This window comes from Ursus arctos, unplaced genomic scaffold (genome assembly GCF_023065955.2).
Source record: "Ursus arctos isolate Adak ecotype North America unplaced genomic scaffold, UrsArc2.0 scaffold_19, whole genome shotgun sequence".
Lineage (NCBI taxonomy): Eukaryota > Metazoa > Chordata > Mammalia > Carnivora > Ursidae > Ursus > Ursus arctos.
The window spans coordinates 54,967,996-54,979,522 of record NW_026622863.1 but is presented as its reverse complement, the minus strand read 5'-3'; the positions used below and the strand labels follow the sequence as shown (position 1 = coordinate 54,979,522).

Here is an 11,527-nt window from a genome sequence, read left to right as displayed (position 1 = left end):
TTATAGAGCAGTGCTGACTCGCTCAGTCAGCAAAGCATGGGACTCTTGACCTTGGGGTTGTGAGGTTGGGCCCCACGATGGGTACAAAGATTACGTTAAATTAAATCCTTAAAATAATAATAATAATAATAATAATAATAATAATAATAATAATAAATGTCAAATTCATAAAAGTAAAGACTAGAACAGAAGTTGCCAGGGGCTCAGGGAGTGGGTAGAAGGAGGAGATCTTGGACGAGTTTCAGCTACGCAGGATGAATCAGTTCTGGGGGTTATAATGTACAGCATGGTGGGTATAGATTATACTTTCTCAGAAACTTGAATTGGCTAAGAGACTAGATCTTAATGTTCTCACCACACATACCTGTCTTTCCTGAGCCTGCCCAGTAGAAACTAACTCCCAGAATTCACATAATTTTATCTATTTAAGACACTTCCGGGGCACCTGGCTGGCTCAGTCTGAAGAGTATGTGACTCTCGATCTCAGGGTTGTGAGTTGGAGCCCCATGTTGGGTGTAGATATTTCTTAAAAACCTTGGAGGGAGGGAGGGAGGGAGGGAGGGAGGGAGGGAGGGAGGGAGGGAGGGAGGGAAGGAAGGAAGGAAGGAAGGAAGGAAGGAAGGAAGGAAGGAAGGAAGGGAGGGCGGGAGGGGGGAAGAAAGGAAAAGAGAAAGGGAAGGAAAATACACTTCCATGTCCTTTATAAAATAGCAAGCAATTTAATAGGAAACCGCAGTTTTCTGGGACAATGACATTAGAAACTATTTTATTCCCAAAAAGGGAAAAGAAATACAAATAATGATGATGACGATAACAGAAACTGTTTTCTCTGTGGATGTTCCACTGGGTGACATCAGAACTCCCACCACCCACAGAGCTGGCCCCAATGAACCCAACTCTCCTATACACCAGCGCTTCCTTGCACTGACCCCACGGTCCCCAATTCAACCTTCTAATCCTTTGCTCAAGAATAACAGTTCGTGAGGAGAACCAGGACTGCTTCATCTCTGTTTTCACAGGACCCTATGAAATAAAAAGAATCCTTCCTCTTCCTGTTGGCCTCTTCACCACAGAACCAGGAAACTGGAGTGCCCTCCCACCCGGGTTCCAGCCCTGGAGCACCCCACCGGGGAACAGTTACAACAGTCTAGACTGTCAAACTGCCATCAGCCATCTGGGACCCAGGGCACAGGGGGAGACCTAGAGTCCAGGAGGCGAGTGCATGACGGAGAGCACGACAACAAACAGGACACGGGAAAATGCACGGGGACGAGATGTGGTTGCAGAGACCAGGGGCACGTGGGACCAAGGCGGAGGGGAGAGAGTCGCAGCCTCTGAAGGCACACGAGGGTCAAAAGGTGCAATGGGAATAAAATACACTGCAGAGCTAGGGGCGTGCAAGGGGGCAGAGCATACAAGAAAGTGAGGCATCTGGGGAATTCCGGGGAGTGGAACCATATGGGTGCCAGGTGTCACGGCATGCAAGGCTGTAAGGGGAAGAGCAAGAGTCCGTGCAGGAAGGTGGAGGGCACAGCCGGGTAAAGGCACTGCAGACAATATTCAGGAAAGGGCTACAGAAGTGAGGGGCACAATAGGTGGGGGTGCAGATCCTAGGGACCGAGCATGGTCCACGGCACAGGAAAAGGGTGCAGAGAGGAAACGGACATGCGCAGACAACAGCAGCAAGGTGAACGTCCACCGGTGGGCATCAGTGGATCAAAGGACCCGGGAAAGGGGCTGGGATGACAGGACCAGGGAGAAAGCACCAAGGTGAAGAATGGGGGGGGGCAATGGGGGCAATCGACAGCTGAGGGCTATCAATATAAAGTACGCAATCGTTGGGCTGCAGTCACTGTAACGGGAGTCAGGGATGGGATACAGGGAGGGGAGGAAGGGTGGCATGGAGCTAACAGAAGGGAAGTCTTGGACGGACGATGGAATTCTTAGTGGGATAGAACTCAAAAGGGCACACACTGGAGACAATGTGGCAGGATGGCTGTCTAGAAAGGCTGGGTGCACAGGATGGGGCAGGCAGAAGTCAGGGAGATGAGGAGAGACAGGAGATGAAGGACATGGGACCCATCACGTTCACCCGACTGACGGGTGGAGGTCCGAGGATGCGGGGAAACGGAGGTAGGAGATGAGGGGATGGGTGCAACTCACAACAGAACTCCCTAAATCAGTCCCCACTCGATTTCCCCATTTATATTTGTCCTCATTTATTATTGGATTTTTAAAACTTCAGGTAATGAGACACAAATCTTACATACACAAAATACCCCTGAAAACTCCTTAATCTGAGTAGACAGCTTAGAGCTAGCTGCAAGTAGAACTTGGGGGAATGACCCAGCCTTCTCTCTCCTCTTTGGGTATGCCAGACAGAGTGACCCCGGTGGGTCTGGCAGGACGTGTTTATTGGTACTTGATGCTTAGTGACGGGAATAAATATCTATACCGTCTCCGAGCCCCGCTTATGCCTTGACCTCTTATGCCCTAAACCTGATAGGATGAAAACCCTTTTATTTATTGTGGGGATTCTAAATATAACACATGTTTTAAGAAAATAAAACATAGCCACACACAGCACATTTTAACTCTTCTGTTTTTCCTTTCTTTTCCCTTAGAAGAAGCTATTCCAGGAGGTACCATTAGTAATACTTCTGTGGATATATTTCAATATTTTAAGATATTTTTGCCTGTAAACAATTACATGCATGTTTCATTATAAAATATGTAAGGAATAAAATAAATGTAAGTCCCCATGAATTACCCCTTGCCCAATACCATTTGCAAATTGACCAATTTTCACTGCTTTGAGAGTTATCCCCTTTTTTTTAATGGAATCTGGGATGTTTACCTAACATACATGAACACTTTCTGTACTTATATCAATATTATATACATATTGTCACACTGGGCTTTCTCCCCAATCAAACTGCTCTCCTCATTTGGAGACTTGAACCTTTAGACAGAATCTGAAGGTGTATTTCTTGTGGTAGGGTGTCTCCGTCTCACATTCAAGGCAAAGACATGGGCAGGTTACTGCCTACTGCAGGTGGGGCTGCAGGTGCAAATGACATGGAAAATACAACTTACCGACAGGGAACAAGTTCAGGAAACTTTAGTACGTCCTGGTACAGCAACAATACTATCTCCTTATAAGCTGAGATGATTCATTAAGCCCACCGACAGGCAGGCTGAGCGTCCCCAGAAAGAGTGAGCCAAGGGGAGATGGGGGACACTACTTTCATGATCGATAGAATGGGAAACGGTTTCTTTAAAAGAAGAAAACAAAATGGGGTGCCTGGGTGGCTCAGTTGGTTAAGCACCTGCCTTGGGCTCAGGTCATGACCCCGGAGTCCTGGGATGGAGTCCTGGGATGGAGTCCCGCATCGAGCTCCACGCCCCCACCAGCACGGAGCTTGCTTCCCCTTCTCCTGCTCCCCCTGCTTGTGCGCTCTTTCTCTAGTAAATAAATAAAACCTTCTTTAAAAAGAACAAAACATCTCAACTAGAAAGGAGGAAATGACAAATTAGATGAAAATTAAGAGTTTGTCCTCATCAAAAGGCACCTAGATACGTAGATAGACACATGGATGGATGGATGGATGGATGGATGGATGGATGGACAGACAGAACCAGTACCAAGAATAGATATATTCTACATGTAGAAATATCTCCTGTAAATCAATAAGAGAAAGAGAGGCAACACAACTGAAAACAAATGGGTAAAATAAACCAAAAGACACACAAAACAACGATTTACTTCAAGGCGCATAGATATGGGAAAAGATGTTCAAGTTCCTGTCTCATCAAGAAAATGGAAATACAGTCACTGCCTGGTACCATCACACAACAACCAGAACAATAAACCAAAAACGACAGAAAACACCACCTGCTGACAAGGAAGCAACTAAACGGAGAATCCCATCCACAGGGGTTGGGGTCAAGTTCACGCACACGCTTTGGGAGACTGTCTGGCAATCTGTCCCGAAGCCAAACAGATGGAAACCTGAGACCCAGCAGTATCACTACTCCGTATACACCTGAAAACACCCCCCGCGCATCTCAACACACTCTAGAATTTACACATCGGCGTCATTCTAACAGCGCCAAGTGCAAAGATCACTCCGTGTGCTTCATCAGCATAGCGGCTAACTTGTCTGATTTTCAGACCATGAGATCCACTCGCCAGCGCCCAGAAATGATCAATAACAACATGGAATAGTTACCAATAAAATCACAAACGCATGCAATTGAACCATGAAAATACAAAAGAGTTCATGCTACAGGATTCCTTTTGTATCGAGGACAAGCGAGGTCAGAGATTTACATGTGAGACGTCCCGTGGGTGCCCCTTGAAGATGGTGCCTGGGAGGGGCCGCGAGGAGGGGCTTCCTGCCAGCCTGGCCGTGTTCTGAGGCACAGAGGGGCGTGCGCGCGTGACACATCACAGAGCTATCCGCTTCGGACCCGCGCATGCGTATTCATTTTTAAAGTACGGATGAGCAGTAAGAAAGTTGTGAGGGGGGGCGCCTGGGTGGCACAGCGGTTAAGCGTCTGCCTTGGGCTCGGGGGGCGTGATCCCGGCATTATGGGATCGAGCCCCACATCAGGCTCCTCTGCTATGAGCTTGCTTCTTCCTCTCCCAATCCCCCTGCTTGTTGTGTTCCCTCTCTTGCTGGCTGTCTCTATCTCTGTCAAATAAATAAATAAAATCTTAAAAAAACAAAAAAGTTGTGAGGATCTGAACAGACTGGTGTCATTGCTCCATGACGTTGTCACGGCAGAAGCTAAAAGCATCCGATAATGTCACCCATTTGTTTCTTAAAGTATGCTGCAATATCCAGGTTACAAACCAAGAGATACTTAGCACTGTATGTACTTACACTGGAATGGTTTTTAAATTCAGAACAGGTGTCAGGAACACCACACGGTAAACCAATAAATCCAATCCCAAATATATTCATCATTATTTTCAACACATATAATTATTCCTATTACAGCTGAACTTTGACCACACTGAGATTTTTTTTTCCCCAGCGACACAGCTAAAATAGAATGAAGGTAGAAACATGGAGGACACATTCCATGTAATGATAAACAACAAACCGGGAAGGTGATATAAATACCAAATATACGTGAAGCTGTTGGTCATTGTCGTCTTTAAAACTATTTCTACATTTCTTACTGCACACTTTTCCATATTATTGCTTGAGGGCTGAGAAACATAGTGTAATTACACGCGTGTATCTGGATCTACCTGTATATTCGTGCGTGTACGCACACGCACTGCGATGTACCAGAGATGTGTGCCTCTGCCCCCCTTATAATGTGCCCCTTGCATAATGGTCAATCCATGGGGGATCCTATCAATCTATGACAAACAACTGATCCTTTCAATCCCATCAACCTATGGGCAATGAGTGAGTTAACAACGGAATATGGGGGGGGGGGACACACTTCCAATAAGATGAGGGAATTTTTTTAAAGATTTTATTTATTTCTTTGAAAGAGAGAGCACAAGCAGCAGAGGACAGAGAGAGACGGAGAAGCAGGCTCCCCTCTGAGCACCGAGCCCGATGTGGGGCTCGATCCTAGGACCCTGAGATCATGACTTGAGCTGAAGGCAGACGCTCCATCGACGGAGCCCCCCAGAAGCCCCAAGATGTCATTGCTTTGTCAATTTGTTACTCCTTCTGCAGGCAAACCTGGGTCTGGACACCGTGGAGTCACCCGTGTTCAGGAGCACACAGGGGCTGAGAACAGGAAAACACATAGTGAAGACCGCAGACAAGCTCCCCAGTAACCGACTGGCATTAATTAAAAAAGCCAGACAAAGTTGACAAATTAAGGAGAGGGTATAAAAAAATACGAAGGTGCTCACCAGGAGAAGGATGCTCTGGGTGGCTCTGGACTCCGCGGAGGATCTGGCGGAGACAGTGTTCGTGTGAATGTGCCGGACCCGCTGCTTGTGCCTGTACAGGATGACAACCAGGGAGCCGCTGGCCCCGAGCATGAGCCCCAAAGAGAACAAGTTAGTGAATGAAAGCCATGCTGTGAACAGCGAGGCTGTGGTCGTATTGTAAAGTACTGCACAACAGTACCCTAAATCCATTTTCCTCGTGAAGTTTGCATCGATCCCCTCGCCAGTCACAGAGAGGGGAAAAATGGTATTCATCAGTACGTTCAGGATCCAGCACAGGGTGGTGGAGGGGACGGTGTACTTGGGAGCTTTCCCTTTCAGCGCGGCCCACCTGGAGTTCTGGGGGCTGACCGTGATGACCTGGAAGACACTCAGGAGGCAGGTGCTCTCCATGGACACATTCCTGGCCACTCTCCGAACAAAGAAAAGAAGGCTGCATCTAAAGTCACTGGCGGAATGTCTCAACCCAAAAGCTGCCAACGTCTGGGGGACGCCGTTAGAGAGTAGGACCAAGACGTTGGCAACAGTCAGGTGCCTGAGGATGAGATCCGTGCACCTTGCCTTGCACCCAGCAATGTGGAGGAGGACATAACGGCACAGAACAGAGAAGTTCCCCAGGACTCCCAGCACAGTCTGTGATAAGATGATCACGCCCACCGCCAGATCCCTCGTGGCCATCCTGTCGCTTCTCAGGGACTGATGTGCATCTTCACGGCCACTGGAGCCTGTGTGGAAAGCGGACCGGAACTGCCTTCAGACTGTCACCTGAATCCCAGTATTCTCCACTGACTAGATTAGTTGAATCTTAGATGTCTCCACCTTAATGTCTTTTACTAAGACATTTTTCAAGACTTAAACATACACATTTCAGAGAAAACTTGGAACATACAGACCACTGCTATCAAGAGCGGTCATATGGTCACCTCTCATTCTGCACAAAGCCGTGAGGCTGGCTACTGTCACTTTAACTGCAGAGATGGGGCAATTACAGAGTTCAGGCAAAGAGCAGTGAAGTCATGCGTCTAAATCCCTATGCAGCTTAAGGGCAGATGGGGACTTGAAAATGCCAGGTGCTAGGAACAGAAGCACGCTTTGAACCACCGAGCAACACCAAAAATGTGGTCATGGTGCTTTTCAGATCACCCAGACATATCTTTCTATTGCTTTTCCATTTGGTGTCAGATTGGTGGTGACATCATCATTTTGATCTTACACGTTTCCATGTACATAGATTTATCCTATAGCCAATGCCAATTATGAATGAATATTCAGAAATCTTATGAAAAGCAGAGGTACGGATTGCAGGTTAATACCCCAGCAGCCTGCCCCAGGACGAGCACATTTAATGAACGGAAGAACGGCTTGCAATTAGGAGGGCAAAAAAAAAGAGAAAAAGGATCTGTTTGCTTTTATGCCAGGAACAAAACACAATGTCACCTACTGCAGGAAACTTGGAAAAAACTCATGCCGGACCCTAAATTATAGGACATGAAACAACACTATATGGTAAATAGCACAGACTAAAAAAAGTACATCTTTAATTCTTTTCAGATCATACACTTATTAACTTATTCATACCAAGTTCATAAAATTACTAGCAATGATGCATGGTTTTTGAAAAATAAAAACATGTAAGGGACATAGATGCAAAATTCAATCTCTAGGGTATGAAACCATGTACATTTTATGAATTGCAGTAGTGAATATTTTGAATAGATATTAGAATATTTTTAAACCAAATAAAATATAATTTCAATCCTGACAGCTACTGTCTGAAACTCATAAAGTTACCCTTTCCTTAACGATCTGTCCCTAACCTCAAGAAGGAAGTCCTACCACAACCAACAGACCACCGCTGCATTCAGCAGAAGCACAATTACTGTCTCCATTAATTGCATGAGACACCGGAGCTGAAGAAAACATTTCTATTCGAGCAACTGTAACTTGAACACACTGACTCTGCATGGGATTACGTGGTCCACACAGGATTCATCCTGTGATTACAAGCCCGAATGTGTTACGAGCACAAGTCTGGGAATCCTGCAATTGAGGCTCTGAGTCCTGTAAGGTAGAGAGAGGGCAGGTTGATCTCAGAACTATGATCCCTGAGCACTTTAAAAATCAGGTTTCATTAAATGACTGTCATGGTCAGTTACACGGACATTAACGCAGGGGCCACCATCACTGGGTGACGTGAAGGACTTCGTCTGCCTCATTAGCTTAGCTGACGCCCCAGGAATTATTCCTGCCTCTGTGTGGCAGGGACAGGAGACCGAGGTCAAACCCAGAAGCAGCCCCTTTTCTAATACAACCACTTACCCGGACTTCTAACACCAGGCTATCATGGTAAAGTCTGCCTCTCCGTGGGAGGCACGCTTCTGCCTGCGGTGAGGACGGTGGGCTGACGTGAAGGTCTCACCAGCCGGTGCAGGTGAGGGGAGGAGGCAGCCAGACCCTGAGATATGGGTTCAGGATCCTGTGACCGCACCTGCCCCTCAGGACCGCACTTGTCCTCTCTCCCACAGCAGCAATCAGAGAGCGGGCTGGGAGGGAGAAAGTTTCCGGGAACCTTTTTCCAGTTGCTAATTAAAAAAAAAAAAAGGAACCAAACAAAACAATTACACGTTTCCTTTCAGTGGCTCCCAAGGGAGCTTGGAGTGTTCGAGCAACTCTGGACTGACGTGGGCAGGAAACTCTGGGGTCTGACAGGTCAGGAGGCACAGCCGTCTCCCTGCATTCGCAGAGAACTTCCCTAGGAAGTCATTCTGCCAAGAAAACATGTTCTTTCCTTCTCTTCACACTGTCGTGTTCACCAACACCTAAGCTATGAGCAGAGACAAAAATGAGACAGGCATCACCTGAGGATTTCCCGACACACGCAAGCAAACGCCATCCATGACACCGATGTTTCACGTTAGAAATCACTGGATTTCTCTGCACCGCTATGTTCCAATGTTGAGTCTCTGCATGATTCAATGTCAACTAATACAGGTGTTTTGTAGGAAAGTGAACAGCAATACTGACTCTTGCTCGTGACAGGAAGTAGCAGCAGGACAGTGTCCGTGGAAGAAAGAGGGAAGGCTCACAAGAGCCCCTCATACACAGAAGCAGGAGGGTCAATCTTGTAAGAGGCAGACTGTACTCTTTCAACCACCAGTTAACCCCCGCAACTTAAATCAAGAGCAGTGAAGGATTCCCATAGTTCTCACCACTTCATTTTCTTCCCAGAATTGTTACCAGTAAGCACTGGGTGAAATCCTACTGGGCAGGGTCCAGGCACTCCTACTGCTCCTGGGAGGAATCTTTGGCCACATCCCTGAATGTCAACCATCACTGAAATAAATACTACGTTTACCATGCGACCACTGGGCAGACTGTGTAATTTACCTAAGAGACGGTTCAGAGAACTGGTTCTGACTTAGGTGAGTGGTCGGAATTACACGCTAAGAGGACTGGACACAAAATCATTCCATGATGTTCTCCCTAATTCGGAGGAAAGAGGAGGGCGTAAGGTTCACCAAACCCCGAGAAAGACTACCCTTAGGGCATCCACACGGGCATCCACAGTTCTGTTCGGCTGCTCTATTTACATCACACGTAAGTTGTGCATCTTTCTCAATGGGACTCACGGTGAGTCGGAAGCGTACTTCTCAAGAATTTAACGTACACAACCACAACCTGGAGATCTTGTTAACATACATGCTCTGATGCTGTTCTGGGGAGGGGCCCGAGTTTCTGCATTTCTAACAAGTTCACCGAGTGTTACCAATGCCTCTGGTCCAAGGGCCGCACTTCTGAACGCCAAAGAGTTAAAATGCGGAGGGAAATAATCACATGTCACTTACAACAGTTTTACAGAAATTTTACATTCTAATATATGGCCACAATCTTTTTGAATATTTCCCTAGGTATTATTCAAAGAGCTTTCATAAATTCATTTCATAAATGAAACTGATAAATTTCAAAAATCATCTATGAGAATATTACTCTTCCACTTTTATGAGACTCTTCTGTCAAACATGCAGGAAACAGAAGGGCCTGGGATTTAACCCCATTTGTGAGATGTAGAATTTATCCAAAAGGAACACATTGGTCAATGTACAGAACGATGCAAAAGAATATTCATGACAGGTTTTCTAAGTGAGAGGAGTAAAGGAGGTAACGTCACACTTGGGGCACCTGGGTGGCTCAGTCGTGACGCGTCTGCCTTCGGCTCAGGTCACGATCCTGGGGTCTTGGGATCCAGCCCCACATCGGGCTCCCTCCTCAGCGGGGAGTCTGCTTCTCCCTCTCCCTTGCTGCTCCACCTGCTTGTGCTCACTCTCTCTGTCAGATAAACAAAACCTTAAAAATTTAAAAAAAAAAAAAAACCTCCATAGAGGGGTGCTGAGTGGCTCAGTCAGCAAAGCATGGGACTCTTGACCTTGGGGTTGTGTGTTCGGGCCCCACATTGGGTGCAAAGATGACTTAAAAATAAAATCCTTAAAAAATAATAATAAGTGTCTGTTCATATCTTCTGCCCATTTCATGATTTGTTTGTTTCTCATGTATTGAGTTTGAGAAGTTCTTTGTAGATCTTGGATACCAGTCTTTTATCTGTAGTGTCATTTGCAAATATCTTCTCCCATTCCGTGGGCTGCCTCTTAGTTGTTCTGACTGTTTCCTTGGCTGTGCAGGAGCTTTTTATTTTGATGAAGTCCCACAAGTTCATTTTTTCTTTTGTTTCTCTTGCCTTTGGAGATGTGTCATGAAAAAGGTTGCCGTGGCCATTGTCGAAGAGGTTGCAGCCTATGCTCTACTCTAGGATTTTGATGGATTCCTGTCTCACGTCGAGGCCTTTCATCCATTTGGAGTTTATCTTTGTGTATGGTGGGAGAGAGTGGTCAAGTTTCATTCTTTTGCATGGAGCTGTCCAATTTTCCCAGCACCATTTATTAAAGAGACTGTCTTTTTTCCACTGGATGTTTTTTCCTGCTTTATCAAAGATTAGTTCCCCAAAGAGCCGAGGTTCCATTTCTGCATTCTCTACTCTGTTCCATTAGCCTATGTGTCTGTTTTTGTGCCAGTACCATGCTGTCTTTGTATCACAGCTTTGTAGTACAGCTTGAAATCTGGCAACATGATGCCCCCAGCTTTGTTTTTCCTTTTCAACAATTCCTTGGCGATTTGGGGCCTTTTCTGGTTCCACACAAATTTAAGGGCTGTTTGTTCCACTTCTTTGAAAAATGTCATTGGTATTTTGATCAGGATGGCATTGAAACTGTAGATTTCTCTGGGTAGCATAGACATTTTAACTATGTTAATTTTTCAATCCATGAGCATGGAATATTTTTCCACCTTTTTGTGTCCTCTTCAATCCCTCTTACATTGTTGGTGGGAATGCAAATTGGCACAGCCACTCTGGAAAACAAGTGTGGAGGTCCCTTAAAAAGTCAAAAATTGAGGTACCGGATGATCCAGCAATTGCACTACTGGGTATTTACCCCAAAGATACACATAGCGAAGAGAAGGGCCTTATGCACCCCAATGTTCATAGCAGCATTGTCCACAATAGCTAAATTGTGGAAGGAGCCGAGATGCCCTTCAACAGATGACTGGATT

At 46.1% G+C, this 11,527-nt stretch overlaps 1 protein-coding gene across 1 annotated transcript; it reads right to left on the bottom strand.

The window, feature by feature from the left end:
* Window positions 1-1,606: 1,606 nt before the first annotated feature.
* LOC113250134 (vomeronasal type-1 receptor 4-like) lies at window positions 1,607-11,527 on the bottom strand. Its single transcript, XM_048224201.2, has 3 exons — window positions 8,246-11,527; window positions 5,888-6,651; window positions 1,607-5,759 (listed from the first exon to the last, which is right to left on the bottom strand). The coding sequence occupies exons 2-3, from the start codon at window positions 6,602-6,604 to the stop codon at window positions 5,733-5,735; spliced, it is 744 nt and encodes a 247-aa protein (XP_048080158.2). The 5' UTR covers window positions 6,605-6,651; window positions 8,246-11,527; the 3' UTR covers window positions 1,607-5,732.